Source organism: Musa acuminata, chromosome BXJ2-6 (assembly GCF_036884655.1).
Source record: "Musa acuminata AAA Group cultivar baxijiao chromosome BXJ2-6, Cavendish_Baxijiao_AAA, whole genome shotgun sequence".
Taxonomy (NCBI): domain Eukaryota; kingdom Viridiplantae; phylum Streptophyta; class Magnoliopsida; order Zingiberales; family Musaceae; genus Musa; species Musa acuminata.
The window spans coordinates 9,026,674-9,044,501 of record NC_088343.1 but is presented as its reverse complement, the minus strand read 5'-3'; the positions used below and the strand labels follow the sequence as shown (position 1 = coordinate 9,044,501).

The 17,828-nt window shown below is 41.4% G+C and overlaps 3 protein-coding genes and 1 pseudogene across 3 annotated transcripts; 2 read left to right on the top strand and 2 right to left on the bottom strand.

Annotated features, from left to right (window-relative positions):
- Positions 1-222: 222 nt before the first annotated feature.
- LOC103987468 (uncharacterized) lies at positions 223-1,016 on the top strand. The gene has a single exon (XM_009405782.3). It carries the CDS (start codon positions 351-353, stop codon positions 831-833), a length of 483 nt encoding a protein of 160 aa, XP_009404057.2. The 5' UTR covers positions 223-350; the 3' UTR covers positions 834-1,016.
- Positions 1,017-1,519: 503 nt separating this feature from the next.
- LOC103987466 (uncharacterized) lies at positions 1,520-6,304 on the bottom strand. The gene is made up of 10 exons (XM_009405781.3): positions 6,148-6,304; positions 5,813-5,850; positions 5,250-5,299; positions 5,099-5,164; positions 4,283-4,323; positions 3,850-3,986; positions 3,321-3,411; positions 2,766-2,837; positions 2,038-2,150; positions 1,520-1,830 (listed from the first exon to the last, which is right to left on the bottom strand). Exons 1-10 carry the CDS (start codon positions 6,225-6,227, stop codon positions 1,700-1,702), a joined length of 819 nt encoding a protein of 272 aa, XP_009404056.2. The 5' UTR covers positions 6,228-6,304; the 3' UTR covers positions 1,520-1,699.
- A 3,746-nt stretch (positions 6,305-10,050) lies between these two features.
- On the top strand, positions 10,051-13,521 carry LOC103987464 (sulfate transporter 1.2-like). Its single transcript, XM_065112217.1, has 14 exons — positions 10,051-10,179; positions 10,264-10,553; positions 10,654-10,702; positions 10,776-10,983; positions 11,063-11,237; positions 11,326-11,391; positions 11,466-11,582; positions 11,680-11,796; positions 11,866-11,992; positions 12,066-12,352; positions 12,437-12,627; positions 12,712-12,797; positions 12,898-12,974; positions 13,063-13,521. The coding sequence occupies exons 2-14, from the start codon at positions 10,284-10,286 to the stop codon at positions 13,204-13,206; spliced, it is 1,914 nt and encodes a 637-aa protein (XP_064968289.1). The 5' UTR covers positions 10,051-10,179; positions 10,264-10,283; the 3' UTR covers positions 13,207-13,521.
- On the bottom strand, positions 13,462-17,392 carry LOC103988333 (acetyl-CoA carboxylase 1-like; annotated as a pseudogene).
- Between the last annotated feature and the right edge of the window lie 436 nt (positions 17,393-17,828).

Here is a 17,828-nt window from a genome sequence, read left to right as displayed (position 1 = left end):
AGGTTTGCGATTTGAGAAGGTTGGAGTTCGGCTGTCCCATTTATAACTGAATCGACCACACATCTGACTCGATTAGGCTAACCATGTTGTTAGCGGAAAGCTTGAGTTCGGTTCGATTGTCGACAAGAAACCAATGTCTAAATTGGACTTAAATAATGTCTAAATTGTATTAATGAACAGTTATTTATGATAATTTATTTGTACAACAAACCGGGAGAAATGTTTTGAGAAAGAGATGTTTTTGGAATTTGGTTTCCACCCACGGAAACGCATTCCCCCCTCGGTTCCGTGGAGTCGCGTGGCCTTCTTCCCCTAAGCGAACCGAATAGGAAGCCGAAGTGCCGCCCAAAATGCCACTCCGCTTCCTCCTCTCCTCTACCGTCCGCCGGTTCTCCTCCTCCGCCCTTTCCGGTGGCGCCGCCGCCGAGTCCCGGAGCCAGAAGCTAGAGAGGATCGCCGATGTGCTTCTCTCTCTCACGAAGGAGGAGCGCAAGGACTACTCCACCCTCTTCCGCCTCAAGCTCGGCCTCAACCACCTGGTCCAGGCCGGCGGCAGCGTGCCGTGGGCGAGAGCCGGGCCGGGGGCCGAGGCGGCCAAGCCGGCCGAGGAAAAGGAGAAGACGGCGTTCGACATCAAACTCGAGAAGTTCGATGCCGCGGCCAAGATCAAGGTCATCAAGGAGGTGAGGACGTTCACCGACCTGGGGCTGAAGGAGGCCAAGGAGTTGGTGGAGAAGGCCCCCGTGGTGCTCAAGAAGGGGGTGACCAAGGAGGAGGCAGAGGCGATCGCCGCCAAACTCAAGGAGGTCGGCGCCACCGTCGCGTTGGAGTGAAACACCAAAGCAAGAAAAATCTCGCCTTCGAGTCATTCTTCGATTTGGTAGTTGTTTTTCTTCAGCTAGGAAATTGGTCGAACAGTTCGAATGCTATTCCTGGTGCATGTGTTCTTTCTTTTCTCATATGATGAACAATGTGCAAGAGAACTTGATGAATCGAAGGTTATGTCGCCTTATTTATCATGCTTCGCCTGGTATTATTACTTTCTAAATCTGTCATAATTTCCATCACGATATGATACTTGGAATTCCTACGGTATTTTTCCTAATTGCCTTTTTAAGTGAAGAAAACAATGTGTAACCTTTAATAATGCCATAGGAATTCTGGTTGTATTGCTATTGAATTCCACAAGAGCAGGTCATTGGTCAATAAAAACAATAATATCAATAAAATCTAATATAATTTTATACTAATTGTCAGTGACCTAACATAACCCTCTACCTCATCTGAATAATTTATAATTTAACAATTGATCAAATTATGTCACGAGAACTTAAATTCTTAGTCCTTTGTTTATTCCTTCCAAATAAGATCAAATTTTGATCTATTATTTTATCATCTACTTATAGATATGATTAAGTTAAAAAGAGATGAAATGATTACTATTCTTCTTATAGAGAAAGATCAAAGGATTTTTAATAAAAGTTACAAATAAAAATATAATTTTGACACATTTTGATCAGAATATAATGGGATTTTGTAATTTGTGTATGTTCAATGGGAAAAAACAACCGCAGCAAACAAAAACTATACATCCAGCTTATCCCAAAACCAACTCTACTACCAAATCACAGTTAAAACTGCATGTTCGTCCATAGAAGTTGAAATAGTGTATTACCGCAAGACCGGAGAACACCTCCTTTCACTCACTATCTTCCTCGCTTTCTTCACTCTCTTGTAATGTCAAGTGGTTCAAGTTCTCTTCGAGGGGCGGTAATCCATCGTCTGAATCGCTACCAGATTGCTCGTCGCCTGTAGGCGACTGAGCGCTATCTGCAGCATAGACGGTATCTACTTTCAGTTTATGATAATGACCGTGAAACTAATGAGCTCAAAACAAATTCATTCAATAAAAAGTCAAAGGCACATAGAAACATGATATTGATGTGCTATGTTCACCATCTAATATGCATGCCAAGCTTCTCTCTAAACAAATTCTCAACAGAAAAAGAATCATCCCAACAGGAAGTATGATCATACCTGTTACGCCTTGTGGTGGCTTTGGTACTCGTGCATTACTAGATAACCAGGAGTTCTGGACAGATATGATCTCCGATCCTGTCTGACATTGGGAATATGCAGTGAGTAGTTCCCTGCAGGGTGTAAGAATGGAAGTACATTATTTGAACTCAATATATAAAGTATACCATGTTGATGATTTCTACATAAGTGGTTTCCCCCCATTTGTGAGTTGTCTGCATTGGCTGTTATTTTATTGTAATATCTTTTTCTTTTCTCCTCTCCTTGAGTTGGGGATGGTCAATTAGGATCAAAAAGGCTATTACCAACTACATTTATGAAAGGAAGAACTGAACACAGAAAAAGTCAACCTCCTGAAGCCCTGTCTTAGAAGAAAAGCACTTAGCATATTGTCAGACATGAGTAGGTAGACAACATACAATCTGATACATGAAGTGATTTCCTGCCTAGGGGCGCAAAGCTCATCGTTATGTTCTTAAATTTACATGCAATGACCAAGTCATTTGGTAGCCAAGGTGCACTCACTAGTCTGAAATTAACATTTGATTTGGTCAAACTTATTTCGAATTCCAAGGTAATCATCCAAATTGTATCTTTAGTAACTCCCATGCACCGTAGTCATGGAGAATCAAGTGGCGATTATTGTCAAGTGTGACTGTGACTTCTTTAAAAAAAATAGTGATAATCCTACACTGAATTTAAAAAGCATCCAAGTGGAGGGCACATACCTGTTAAGAGACAAGAATGAATGACCCCACTTGAATTTGCCTAACAGCAGATTTGCCATTTCCTCCTCCCCACTGTGAAATGTGAAAGGAATAAGGTTTGAATTGCATTCATACACAGGCACTTGATTGTGTAACAGGCAATTAATTATACACCCACTGTGAAATGTGAAAGGATACAAATAGAGTATGCCTCAATAGTTTCATTCCATTTTCAGGATCACAAAGAAAAAAAAGACCATGTAGAAGATGGAAAGAAGAAATAAACTAAATCCCCTCTTAACTTAGAAAGTGAAACTAAGCTGTGATAATATACAAAGAATCAACCCCTTCAACCAAGAGATCCTATCAAGTAAACCATGTACTAGACAATAAAATCCAAGAGCGAATCATCCATATCTTCAAACAGTGTTCCAACAAGTCATTGGAATATTTGATCAATAAACTTGAATGGCAAGTGCAAGGCGGCCTGCAACATTGTTTCGGCTTATGATTAACAGTTCTAAGACTATCATGCAACATCCACCATCAAGACAAGGAAAGGGCTAGAGATTGTACCAAATTATTAAAGCTGCAGACAAAGCCTCAACACAAGATAATTCGCATGGATGGCCATAATTCACTGGGTTTGCTGCCACCAACCAAGGCACTGCATCAAGTGGATAAATCACATATAAGTTTGAAGACTTATCATATTACATATGACAGACGGCAAGAGAATTACAGACGACAAGAGAACTATTTTTAGGGGAATTCCATGAACTATAGGACAAAAAAAAAAAGGAAGAAAACTAGGTAATTAGCTCAAAAGTTCTAAAAATTATTCTGACCACTCAGAAACTGAACTGTGGACAATTAATGATGGCAATAATGAGTAAGTAATAAAAACCTTATAATTTAATAGTGAAAACACATCTCAGTCGGAAAAGGTAACAGTCTATCAGATTGAAGCTCAAATTCAGCATACCCCTCATTTACAATTGTATATGTCTTGGCTTTTCTTTAGAGAAAAAAATGATTAAGAACATTGGTCCAATTATCACAAGGAAGAAGAAAGACATAATCAAAAAGCTATTGCAGATCTTACAGAGGCGAGGGGCACCACAACGAAGTTTAATAAAAGGAACATCATTCAGGCGCGCCCATGAGCAATCTACCACAGCAAGTCCTTTCCTCTTGATTAAAGGCTGATCTTCCTTGGAGATGCATTGTTTCCCAACTGGACTGCAGACAAATGCGGAAAAAAGTGAAGGGATGTCGAAATGTGATAAAATTGCATACTTCAAAACTTAAAATATTAAGCCTGCAGAAGACTCAGACAATTGTACGTTGGTAGGAGATGAGCTACCACATCATTCAATGACACGATACAAAAAGGGCTCTTGAATGCTTCTTCAAGAAGTGTAATGATGATATGGTGTAATACAATCAAAGAATACATGTACATGCATTTATTGGCAATGATATTACAGGGGTAATATAGGTCAGAGAACTCTTTTGTGCAATGAGTTCATAAGTACCTTAGGACAACGCCACCAAAACCATTAGTTACCCGCAATTCCTGTAAGATTTTATTTACATTAGTCAGTATTTTAAAAACCAGTATGTCAAAAATGACAGTAATGCAAGAGCATAATGAATAATATAATTGCCTGTCACAAAAAAGGAAGAGCAGACTGTATTTTGCTTTACTATTGTGCTTCTCACTGCTTTTTTATTTGAAGGCAGGAATGTTCATACTTCCAAGGGGTAGATATTTTCTAATAATCATCACTTAGTTTAAATAGCCCCCAGATATGACATTATGGAAAAGGGAGCACATTTTGAATCATCCTATGGAACTTTCCCTAATATGACTCAGTGGTGGCTTCGAATGTCCCATATTGGTTCCGTGCCCCATGATATAAATTGGAAAAAAAAAAAAAAGAATGTACGATGGGTCTTAGACTTGTACCAGAAAACTATATAGAATTTATCAAAAGATCTTTCACCAAGCCATGCCAAGATGGTCATCTTGATAGAAGGATCTTGATTTGTATCTCTAGGACCCTTGGCAAGGTATGTGAGAGAATTGGTGCAAATATAATGCCAGCACAATATGTCTGGCATGACAATCCTTGATTCAAGCAACCACATGCCAACATATGTAATTTTTTTCAGAGTCTATTTATACAAATCTTTAGATGCTAGATTCTATCACCGAAAGGAGAATAAATTTTCAATCTAATTTGAAGTCAAGGAAAAATGAACCGAGTTTCATATAAACTTTTATCCAGCATCCACAAGGGACATATAATGTAAATCAATCAAACCATCGCAAAGGACAAGACACTTACCCTTAAGAATCCAAATCTGGCAAGTTTTCGACCAGTGCACCTTTTGATATCACATTGTCCAAAGTCCTGGTACAACAGAAAGTGGTAGAGAGGAAGAAACAGTTCAGGCATCTTATAAGTGTGCCATCTGTAATTATTTACAAACACATACCCACATTGCAAGCTGAATTCCTGGAGCATGATTTTCCTCATGACATTCTTCTGAAATAGTTAAGACATCACGACTAGCTCCAGTTAAAAGACAATGCTTCAAATATTTTTTTCTAAAACCTATCAACTCTTCCAAAAAATGATTCTAAATATAGCACAATAAACTAATGGCTAGAAACTCAAATTCACAAATGAATGGAGAAAATGGAACAATAAAACAAAAGCGCGCATTGACCAACGACCAGCAATATCAAGGGCTTGAATGCAAGCGACCTAGTATGAGCATACAAATTAGCTGAGACTAAAATTGAACTTAACGTTCAGCAAAACAGGTAATTGAAGCATATATTTCACAACAGATTTTGATATATTTTCATGTGTATTCCTATGGATCGAACAATAGCTTGCGACACAATTCTTTCATCATAAAACCGAACAGAATCAGCATAATCACTATTTTATTTTCTTCTTTCTTTGTAAGGATAAACGATCGAAAATAACATAATATAGCACACAACAATAAACATCCCAAATAGCACATATCCACTGAACTAAACTCCATACCTTCATTTGTCGGCAGGGATCTATCATGATCCTCATCCCTGTAGAATTTAAACCAACAGGAACTTCGTTAGAATTAGCTCCAGATGATCAAAGTGTGGCACAAACCATTTGATCTAACCCAAATATTACACCCTAGGTTATTCTATCTAATTAAACCAAGACAGAAGAATCAACACATCCCGCATGCAAATTTGCGAGTACTAATACCCGCTACCAAAGAAACCAAATCGATGCTGGAAAACAAAATAAAACCTAGTCGGGAAGACGAATTAACGAAAGGAGACTAGAAAACAATCGAACAACGACGAGGAGGAGGAGGGCGTGAAGGCTCTTACCACTGAGATACCCGGCTCGTACTGGTCTGCCCTCGACGAGCGGAGCGATCTCCGGGGCGGCGGGATCGGTTGTAGCCCATGGGAGCTGGAAGAATAGGCACCGCCTCGCAGAGAAAGAGAGGGTTTTCGACAGAGCGGGTGGGCCTCCACGACGTATGGTTTGTTATATATATATATATACATACATATATATTGGACCGAATTAATTCTATTGAGGGGGATGAGTCGTAGAAAAAACTCGCCCTAGTTAAATTATTGGACCGAATTAATTCTATTGGAACGTCCGCAACTTTACTAAGGCCCGAGTTAGTGCGCTAAATACTAAAGAATACTTATTCTTCGTGTGTTGGATAGGAGATTATAATAGGACGTATGGTTTGTTATATATATATATATACATACGTATATACATATATACATATATATATATATATATATATATATATATAATATTTTTCAAGTCGGGCCAATTCAAACATCACAATCAATTTAGCTGATGCTGGAAACTACGATAATAAATATTTCGATAAGAGTTTCAAAATGTCTGTGTTCACGCAAAATAAGCTGATCAAGGTGGCAATCATCTCATCGCAAATCTCTTATCAAAATGTCTGTGTTCATGCAAAATAAGCTGATCAAGGTGGCAATCATCTCATCGCAAATATATGATTCCAGTGCATATGATTAGAGATTTAACGAGGATGCATTCTTCAAAGTCGGAGACAATTATAATGGCATATATAAAGATACAGAAACATAAATACAGGAAGTAAATTTGGAAGTACAATGAAGCGCTCTTCAAGCTTAACCCTTCAAATCTTTCTTTTATCTCCCTGCATGCAGCCTAAAATTCTCTTGGAAGACTACATTCTTTCCCACCTTTGGTAATCAAAGACCTGTACATAATCGAAATTAGAAACATGGAAGATAAGCAACTATGGAGGTATGCTTGGAATCAACTCTTAAAGTGTTCAAAAGCATATATGTTTCCGACGGTTGAGTAAATATCATGAAGTCATTCTCGGACTGGAGCAAGCGATGCATGATGACATCTCTATATTGATGCTTTCCGCAAACCCTTATATATAGCCAATTCTTACAAACTGGTGATATTGCCTAAAACACATATGGTGTGCTGTCTTTGAATACTGAAATAGAACCGGTTAATTCTACGATACTACGAAGTCCTAAAGTATAAAAAAATAAATTAATCACAGGTTACCTAAACACAATAGGGGTAAAACTCGCCAAACTGACTCTTTTTCTAGGGATCCAAGTTATATGAAAACAAAAAAAGGTATCTAGGTAATCCGAATAACACGACTTCATGCATAAAAATAACAGGAAAAAACGTATCTACTGATGACAAAGAATTGGGGCGGCAAACAAGATTTGGACACCGAACATATCATACCCCACTAATATTTTACCTTTGGAACGTCAGTAACGGGTGTTATCAAATACCCAGGGTTCACGGAGGAAAAGCTCACGACCATTCATCTGCACCGTTCCAGCAGCTATATCTTCCGCACGTTTCTGAGCAACTTCAGCTTTTCTTGCTGCTGTTTCAGCATCCTGGATATGAGTACTAACAGTATGTTTAGCTGCTATAAGTAACTAAATTCTGTACATAAATCAAGCGAAATGTGAATTAAGATGCACCAATTAGTTTCAATTGCCAAACCCATTCATCCACATGAAATTACTCAGATGTCACATGTAAATAGTTCACAGGTTCATTTGTAGCTTAGATCTCAGAAATTATTAGATAATTGGTGGGGCAATACAAAGTATAAGGTAATTGGCTGCTCAAACATGAAGAAATAATAGTATGAAGAGAACCATGAGCCTAGCAGTTCATGATGTTTTGATTACACAATTTATCCAAAATATCCAAGAACCAGTGAATCCAAGAGAAAGAGGTGCCACTCTCATAAATTACCGAAGTTGATATCTTGCTATATGGTAAATCAAGGTCGAAATTGCCAAAGGCTAAGGACATATGCATTTTATGAAAATAACAAGGTGCAAGAAAACTTTAGCTCATCAATGAAATCAAACTAGTTGATAACATTGGTCCTCATTTCACACAGTCTTCGAAGCAAATTTAACACAGAAAAGGGTGCAAGATCCAAAATTTAAGGCTGATCTACTTTTTGTTTGGGCTTACGGTCTAAATCAGTTTACGACTATAACTCCGACTGCAGCATGTTCAACGAAACGAATTAGAACTCCAGCTACAATGAAACAACCATAAGAAACCATCCCTATCTCCAGAATAAGAGACTTCAGAAGACATTATTGGATTTGACTCTCCAGTGCCGAAGCATAAAGCGGTAACAAAACCGAGCTTTCGTCCGGTAGAACCCAAATCACTCTTAAAGATGAAAATATACAATCCAGCAAGGGCGAAACGAAAAAGAAGACCGAAAATTGGAACCCTAAACGAAGAAAATCGTGCTTTGAAACCCCACTGATTCATAAAGACGGGAATCTCGATGGAACGAGAAGCAAACGAAGAACCGGAACCCTAGAGATGAGGAAGGAACGAAGGTCGAACCTTTCGGCGCTTCCATATCAGGAATTGAGACTCGGAGATGGGCGTCGGCCTCGACCCCCCAATCCTGCCACCTCCGTTGGCCCTCTGCTGCTGCTCTTCCGCACCCATTCGGTGAATCGACGAGAGAAGCAGAGCAGCACGAACTCGTGCCCTAATCTGAAGTTATTCCTCGTATTTGCATTTAGATACCTAATAATAACAATCTTCATTATCATCAGCATGATTAATTACTAATAATTATTAATGATATATATATATATACTATAAATGATATTTAATTGTCATTGCTCATATATTATTATAATATTATATATTTAGATTTATAATTATTTTGATTAAAGCTGAAAATATATTTAGATTATTTATAATATATTTTTAGCAAATCTTATAGTGTGTTTATTTATTGTGGTGATCAAAACACTAAAGTCAAAATACCGTAACAAATGGGAGAGAATTTAAGAGGATGTGATTACTGCTGATGAGAGTACAGCGGTTGACTTTCCCCTCAGACAAAAGTGGTCAGGTTGCTGATGATAGAGAAGAAATCGCTGCTTGATGTAACTCATATCTAAAACATCAGAAAAAAAGATTCGTTAGTAAATCCAGATGGAAAAGAAATATATATTTAGTTGATTTTGATAGGGCTGTATCAAGATTTGTTTTCTTTTAGGCGTCATTATTCCATTCAAAAAACTTCCAAATAGATAGATTTTGTGTGAAGAACATAAAATTTAGGTGCCGGATCTTTTGCATCGATGCTCGTCATCAGATTCACTGAATGCGGACAGGTTTCGGCATCCTTCTCACCTTCCCAACTTGACACATCCTTTCCAAACTACTTTTGAGGTCACCGGGAATCCCCTCTTTACACATTCCTAAGACAGCTCTAACGGAGGACATTAAAAGGGAGCTTGGACTGTGAGGAACACCACTTTGATGTGATTTCTTTATTGGTTTTCTCGGGGAGGTGAGGGTGAGTGGATCTCTCTCTCTCTCTCTCTTTCTTCTTCTTCTTCTTCCTTTGTTTCTACCCTCTCTGTTTCTTCCTTTTGCTGACATATATGATGTGCTATTTGTCATTGAAATCTCATATGCATCTCTGGTTGTGGAATGCAATGCACCCTCTCATTGGGTACATTCCACAAATCCTTGGAAACATGACATAAGAAATGATTGTGCTCCTATATGTCTTTATTTGAGTGTGAGAATTCCATCATCAGTCTTAGGTTTTGTTCATCGTGGAAGACAAAAAGTACCGTCACTTGAGAAAGGAATTATAAGAACCATCAGAAGTGCTCTGCTTCTCGATGTGGTGAATAGAAACCGCGAGTCTTTTGACTCTGCAATCACAACCGCTGAAGTCTTTGTCCTTTGATTCTGTGCTTCTGTGCACCAATCAAACAGGAGGTTCATGGCCTGATGCAGACGCTGCTGTATTCTAGTCATCTTCTTCCCCAAACCATCGCTCTTTGGTTTGTTCATGAGATCCGTTTACATGAAGAATGATCTTGATCTCATGCATTCTGGGTTGTGATAGCTGTTGCTGATGGGTGCAGGAAACTGACAAGGAGCTGCCATGGCCAACCAATCTGACTCTTCCTGCGTGCACAAGGTTGGGTTCCCTCCCCGGAGAAGCTTGGCGACGGATTTCACCCGCGGGCTGAAGGAAACATTCTTCGCCGACGATCCTTTACGCCCTTACAAGGATCAACCGAGATCGAAACAGCTCGCGCTGGGACTGCGTTTCTTGTTTCCAGCTCTGGAATGGGGGAGAGACTACAACCTCAGCAAGCTTAAGGGCGACATCATTGCCGGACTCACCATCGCAAGTCTTTGCATCCCTCAGGTATAAATCTATCTATGATCGCGCCGTCCTCACCCGTAGCAGACATTGGCGATTCTAACACGCACTCGATTCCTCCTCACTCGCTCCCTCGGTCTCTCAGGATATTGGATATGCAAAGCTTGCCAACATGGATCCGCAGTATGGACTGTGTGAGTTGATGTCCGCTACCGTAAGCTAAATCTTAGCTCTCATATGACACTACCAATTCTGCTGCTGCTGCAGATTCCAGCTTCGTTCCGCCGCTGGTTTATGCGGCGATGGGTAGCTCGAGGGACATCGCTATCGGACCCGTAGCGGTGGTGTCTCTCTTGCTTGGGGCTCTTCTGCAGAACGAGTTCGATCCTGTGACCCAGAAGGAGGAGTTCCGGCGGCTCGCCTTCACTGCGACCTTCTTTGCCGGAGTCACTCAAGCAGCTTTGGGTTTCCTGAGGTGAGATTTCTGATGCTGCATCAGTACTGTACTCTGACTCATGCATACTCCACGATCAAATCTGAAATCCATGTTCCAGACTGGGGTTTCTGATCGACTTCCTCTCCCATGCTGCCATCGTGGGATTCATGGGAGGGGCTGCCATCACGATAGCACTTCAGCAGCTCAAAGGGTTTCTCGGCATCAAGAAGTTCACCAAGAACACGGACATCGTTTCCGTCATGAGGTCCGTGTGGGGATCAGTCGAGCATGGGGTAAAGCTACGGCTTCTGTTTCAAGCTTTGCTTCTGCTTCTTGTCTCTGAGTTCATCCTTTCTGACGGCGTTCGACTCCTTTCTGCAGTGGAATTGGCAGACGATGCTGATCGGATCAGCCTTCTTGGCTTTCCTTCTGGCTGCCAGATACATCGTGTGTGCATGCTCTTATCTCAGCTGAATCAATCTTGTCAACCAAATAAGCCCTCTGATCAGCTTCGTTTACAGGGTAAGAAGAAGAAGCAGCAGCTCTTCTGGGTTCCAGCCATTGCTCCGTTGATCTCCGTCATCTTAGCCACCCTTTTGGTGTACATCACTCGTGCCGACAAGCATGGTGTTCAGATCGTAAGTCCTTCAGCTCAGAGATCTCTCCATTCCATGTCGTAAGATTTGTCGGTCTTTTACTCTCTGAATTTTGCCCAAACACTTGATGAACCAAAAGGTGAAGAAAATAGAAAAAGGCATCAACCCATCATCCGTTGATCAGATCCGCTTCGCCGGTTCGTTCGCTGCAAAAGGTTTCCGGATCGGAGTGGTGGCCGGAATGGTGGCGTTGACGGTAACTAAGATGGATCTCTGATTCTCCTCGAAGGAACGTTGCTCTAACATCTCTCTCTGAATCCATCAGGAAGCGGTAGCGATCGGAAGAACATTTGCGGCCATGAAGGACTACCAATTGGATGGAAACAAGGAGATGGTGGCGCTAGGAACCATGAACATGCTCGGCTCCATGACATCTTGCTATGTAACCACAGGTACCAACGGTGTCGGAGGAGGAACAGAGCAAGAATCAAGCAGTCAGGGATCATCCGGTGTTCTTGTTTGCAGGTTCCTTTTCGCGGTCCGCGGTGAATTATATGGCCGGGTGCCAAACCACGGTGTCGAACGTGGTCATGTCGCTGGTAGTGATGCTGACATTGCTGGTGCTCACACCCCTCTTCGAGTACACCCCGAACGCCATCCTTTCTTCCATCATCATCTCGGCTGTCCTGGGACTGATCGACTACGAAGCAGCTTATCTCATCTGGAAGGTTGACAGATTCGATTTCATGGCGTGCATGGGAGCCTTCTTTGGCGTGGTCTTCACGTCTGTGGAGATCGGCCTCCTGGTTGCGGTACGGACGGATGTGTTACATCATCTAAAATCTGCGGTAGCCAATTGTTGCGGTGATTAGTCTCTTCGTTTCGGGGGCTTGCAGGTATCGATATCGCTGGCGAAGATCCTGCTGCAAGTGACCAGGCCGAGGACTGCTTTGCTGGGGAATCTACCGGGAACGATGATATATCGGAACGTGGAACAGTACCCCGAGGCAATTAGGGTTCCCGGAGTGCTGATCGTGAGAGTTGATTCGGCGATCTACTTCTCCAACTCCAACTACGTCAAGGAAAGGTACCGTGTCTTGGCTCCCTTCTTTACGATCTGATGCAAATCCCAAGAGAAGACGAAATGGAATTGTTTAGAACCGCAACGCAGGATCCTGAGATGGCTGAGAGATGAAGAGGAGCAACAGAAGGCAAATGATCTGCCGAGAGTTGATTTCTTGATCATCGACATGTCACGTAATGAGTCGCACGCTGACCTCTCCGTCCGTCATCAGTGTCTCATCTTTCCCTTTCTCGAGCGACTAATAACGCATGGAAGCCTTCTTCTGCTTTGCAGCTGTTACGGACGTAGACACGAGTGGGATTCACGCCTTGAAAGAGTTGCACAGAGGCCTACAAAAGCGTGAAGTGCAGGTGGTAAAGCTTCATGTTTGTTTGTTCGAGGTAATTGAAGAGTGGGATGGCGTGAGCTTACAGGTTTGATTTGGTGCGGATTCTGTAGCTTGCCATTGCGAATCCTGGTGCGGTGGTCGTCGAGAAGCTCCGTTTGGCTGAGTTCATTGAGCTCATAGGGCAGGAGAAGCTGTTCCTCACGGTCGGAGAAGCTGTGATCGGTTGTGCACCGAAGGTAACTGAAGATGTGTGAAGCAGAAGGTATAGGAGTTCATGCAGCAGAAAGTAGAATAAACCGGCGACCGCTGATATTACAGTTCATGTACTCATCAACTTAAACTAAGTGGTGAAGAAGACCACGAGAGAGAGAGAGAGAGAGCTTAGCTGCTCACATACTTCCAGCTTCGATGAGCAGTCGAGAGCTTGTCTTCAATAATAACGTGCAGTGGAAAGAGAGAGAGAGAAGGGGGGGTTGCAATCATGTGTGAGTTGAGCACTAACAGTAAACTCACTTCATTCCATCACTATATGCCTTTGAATAAATACCAGCAATGGCACCACTTCCTGATAGGTTCTCAACTCCCAAGTCATCTGCTTTTCCTACTATAGTGTCTATGACCCATCTGATCTCACCATTTTCCAGTTTCAATTCATGAGCGACAACAGACGAACCGATGCGTTTATAGTCTTCTGGAGACAGATAAATGTACTGAAAGCCACGTTCCGGGCTCAACTCATCAGACCACCCCACCCTAAAGCAAGATTTTACTTCTTGAGCTGCTTCAATCCAAGCACCAGAATTTGCTGCCAGATATATTAAAGGGAGCTTCTTATCACAAGCCAAATTGGTCACTGCATGAAAGAATGCATCTTCTTTTGGACCAAATGAACCAACTTTGATGGTCACATCATTTGCCACAACTACAATCTTCCTCCCGCCAGGGAATTCTGGTGTGGACATCTCCATTAACCACGTTACCATGCCAATGTCATTGAGACCAGAAGACCGGCTCACGGGAACTAGAGGAGTTCCCCAAGCTGCATGACCGTCCACAAACTTCAGTTCTGTAAATTTGAACATATCATTGTTATCATTCATTCAAGTACTAGAAGAAGCATAAGATGCCCATGACCGTCGAAGTGCGGTCTCAAAGGCCTGCATACATGTTAGATCGCCTTTAGAATAACAGACAAAAATTTTAACATCATTCAGCGCAAAAAATGCCTGATTTTAATTTACTACGTAATGGGAAATTTTACCAATGGGAAATCATAACAGTAAGTCATATTGTTCTTCCTTGCTGCCAAACGCTTTTTATCAATGGACCCCAGCGGCTGATACTGAGAATTTGATGGGATACCAAGGAGAGGACCATTTACACGGCTGGCAGAATGGTAAACCATTTCATGTGAATTGCTATCCTCCACTTCTCGATAGATCTAGAAAAAAATGAAGTCAATTGCTTATTTTCAAATGGACTGAAAAATCAAAAACTTGATTGATTCAATAGATTGCATAATACAAATGTGTTAACTGCAAACTATTTTTCCATGACTTTGCAATATATACCCTATTCGACTAGTCATTTAATGTGGTAGACTTACATGAACTATGCAAGTATGACCAGTAACATTGGTCACCACAACTCTCCAGGCAGTGAGCCCATTAGAATTCAGCCATAGCTTCACTTCCCACTCACAGACAGGCAGACGGTGCATACGAACACCAGCCAGTTCATGAATCTTGAGAACCATTTCTTTTAAGATCATACAAACAGTAGTTTCATCCTGTCAAGAACAATCTAGGTCCGTCATCCTGAAAAAGATTAAAAAATTATTATCTAATCTCACTACATTTACTTCCACGTTGGATAACTTAATTGGGCATCTGATAAGTAACAGAAGAAGGTAATGATGGAAAAATTTTTACCCAACTGCTTGCAAAGGAAAACTAAGAAAGAAACAATCTAGATAACTATGTGTAGAAGTAGAACTAACCTTGAAGATGGTAAAAGATCAGGAAATCGTTGCTCCTGCAGTATGCAAATGTACATGTGAGAATGATCAGATCTGATAGTCATGTTATGGACATGCAACTCCAACTCTTCTAGAGCAGCCATTAGTGTAATTGGTTCCACCAGGAACTTCAACAAATTGATCAGCAATTCTAATGCGCTCTGCATTAATTTTTAAGTCTTCAGGAGTTGCCATAGCTCCCAAAAGAATTGCTTTTTCAGTTCCAAATGTTTCATAAGCCCATGTTCCGCTACTTCGCATGAACTTGACTGCTGCCATTCCATTATTTGCAATAAATATACTGTGGATAGGAGTCTTTCCACCAAGAGTTTTGCAGAAATCATCAACTTCAGAGAGCGCAGCAGCATGTCTGACTTGAAATGTTCCATTTACAAGCCCATTCATCCATGGAGCTTCTATCATAATCGGCCCCTTTTGTGCTTCAGACACGCTGCAGAGTCGAATGATAGAGCACTGAGTTGAAGACTTTGTATCCAAGGCTTTGGATCATTATATAAATCATAATTGCTTGAAATACATGACTACAAAAGAGATCAACAGGCATTTGAAAGTACTTCATATCAAAGCTTACAAATTTCCGGGCTTTGTTCTCGAAGTTCCGATATGATTCTATACTAACTTAAGCTTCCACGCACAGATCGTGAGCGAGCTTTGTGAACGACCATCTCATGTAAAAGTAAATATGTGATCTGGTTAAATTCTTCAATCTCGATTAACAGACTTTTCAAGAAGAAAAAACCAGCAAGGGCATATGATGAATCTGTTAGTTACAAATGTCACAGTGTGCTCGCCACAGTAATCACTTCTAATAGTGAATTTAATTTGCCATATTTCAGCATTAATTTAGAACCATAAATGAATGTAATGACTTTGTGACGCTTAATCTAACTAGGCGACAATTAAAAAGGATACATTTGTCAGAGAAAAGACATGGGATAATATAGTTTGGACCAAAAACAAATCAGAAGAGCAACACGAACAATTAATCAATCATGAGCTTTTAAAACATAAACGAAGTCAAGAATAAAAACCTCAGTAGCTAAATTGAAACAACTTTGTACAAAAAAAGAAAACGATTCAGTGACACCAAACTATGACATTTAATCATAGAAGAAACTAGCTCCCCATACTTTTGAGAATTATATAGGAAATAAACAACTAAAAATACCAATTACATCTCCATAGTAAGATAAATCGTCTACCATCTGCAGCATATTTTAAATCATCACAAAAGCCGTCAAAAAACACTATGACCCCGTATAAAAGAAATTATAAGAGACCAAATACAACCTAAGCCTATCCTTCTGATCAGTGGTCGACGAGGCACTGGAAAGAGCACCTGGATAGAAACCGATTAAATAGCAACTTAAAACATTAGATGCAGCAAATCGTACCAAATACCGATGCAAGATTGGTATAACAAGCTTATGCTCCTTCGAAGCTCAGTAAGAAAACAGAGGAGTGTGTACAGAACGCAAGAAAGAAGGAAAATTTCAGCGAGGGAACAAAGGAAGGTGAATTTTGGCTCACAAAAAGCGCACACGGAGCTACGAACAACAGCGACGCAAAAAGAGGGTAAATTTGGGTAACTCACATCGTGGGTGGGAACCGAAGGGGCAAGATCCCCACGCTTGAGGCGGGCCAAGAGCACTGCTAGGAGTACATTCGCCAAGACGGCAAATATCCGAGAAATAACGAAGACAAAAAAAGCGAACGGGGCCGACGGAGGAGAGAGAGACGCTTTAAATGGGCAAGAGAAAAGCCACGTGACAGCAGGCCGCTTCCTCCTCCCGGTCTCGCTCGATTTGAAGGAGCGGGCGAGGTAGCTCCCAACTACCACCTTCCGATCCGATCCCTCCATTTTGTCCACAGCTGCCACCTTTTGCAATCGGAAGAATCAAGATTCCCCGCAACACACAATAAGAGGAAAAAATTGATTCCATTCCCGTCAAAATCCACGAGGCAACGCTTTCCTTCTCACCTTCTTGGCTCCTGCTTATTTTCCCCCCATTTTCTATCCTCGTCTCTGATGTGACGAGGGAAGAGGAGGTTGGTGACCTCCTGCGCGCGACCTCGTGGGAGTCGGGTGGCGTCGATCACCAACTCTTCCCCTTCGTAACCGTCCTCTTCCCGTCAGCGTAAGGAGTGTGACATGTTGAATGCATGATTTGAGCGATTAGGTTTCGTCGGTTCGTCGTTCATGCGTCGGTTTAGTGGTATCCAAACCCATCCACCGTTTATAAGCCTCCGTGCTTACCTGCCTTGCGACCGGACATGGACAGGCCCCCACAAGTGGTCCCCACAGAACGGTCAACCATTTTGGCTCCCATGCTTCCTGGAATTAGTGTGGGTAGCTGGCACACATGGCTCCAAAATAGTAAGCGGGTGGGCCCGTTGCAGGCCCGTGAGCGCACCCGCCCACCATTGGCAAGATTTATTCAACTGACAACTAAAAGACCATTTACACCTCACTTTGGCAGGTGTACCCAACCATTGGAAGGATTTATTCAACTGACAACTAAAATTTTAATGACCATTTACACCTCCCTCTATTATACAATTAAAGATGTTAAAATCCACTAATGATGCCAACAGTTCTCTATTTTGTTCTCCACTCTCTTAAGAAAAACACCATTTTCTTCTCCTTTATAAACCCATTTAATCTTTGAACCTCACCCTTGCATAACTCATTTCTCAAATGAACGCATTAGAAAGACACGTATAAAAAAAAGCACAATTTGGACTGAATGAAGATGACAGCTTCCCATGCTTCCACAGCTACAGTGGTTGAGAGTCATGTCGTGTGATCATGGTTGAGCTCAAATTTTGGTCCACCTA

Bases quoted from the DNA above. Each gene is read 5' to 3' on its own strand.
- LOC103987468 (XM_009405782.3), top strand. From the start codon at position 351: ATGCCACTCCGCTTCCTCCTCTCCTCTACCGTCCGCCGGTTCTCCTCC.
- LOC103987466 (XM_009405781.3), bottom strand. From the start codon at position 6,227: ATGGGCTACAACCGATCCCGCCGCCCCGGAGATCGCTCCGCTCGTCGA. The intron at 3,987-4,282 runs GTACTTATGAAC...ATTTGTCTGCAG, and splicing joins TTTGGTGGCGTTGTCCTAAG to TCCAGTTGGGAAACAATGCA. The intron at 2,838-3,320 runs GTACAATCTCTA...CACATTTCACAG, and splicing joins TCTGCAGCTTTAATAATTTG to TGGGGAGGAGGAAATGGCAA.
- LOC103987464 (XM_065112217.1), top strand. From the start codon at position 10,284: ATGGCCAACCAATCTGACTCTTCCTGCGTGCACAAGGTTGGGTTCCCT. The intron at 11,238-11,325 runs GTAAAGCTACGG...TCCTTTCTGCAG, and splicing joins GGGGATCAGTCGAGCATGGG to TGGAATTGGCAGACGATGCT. The intron at 11,583-11,679 runs GTAAGTCCTTCA...ATGAACCAAAAG, and splicing joins ACAAGCATGGTGTTCAGATC to GTGAAGAAAATAGAAAAAGG.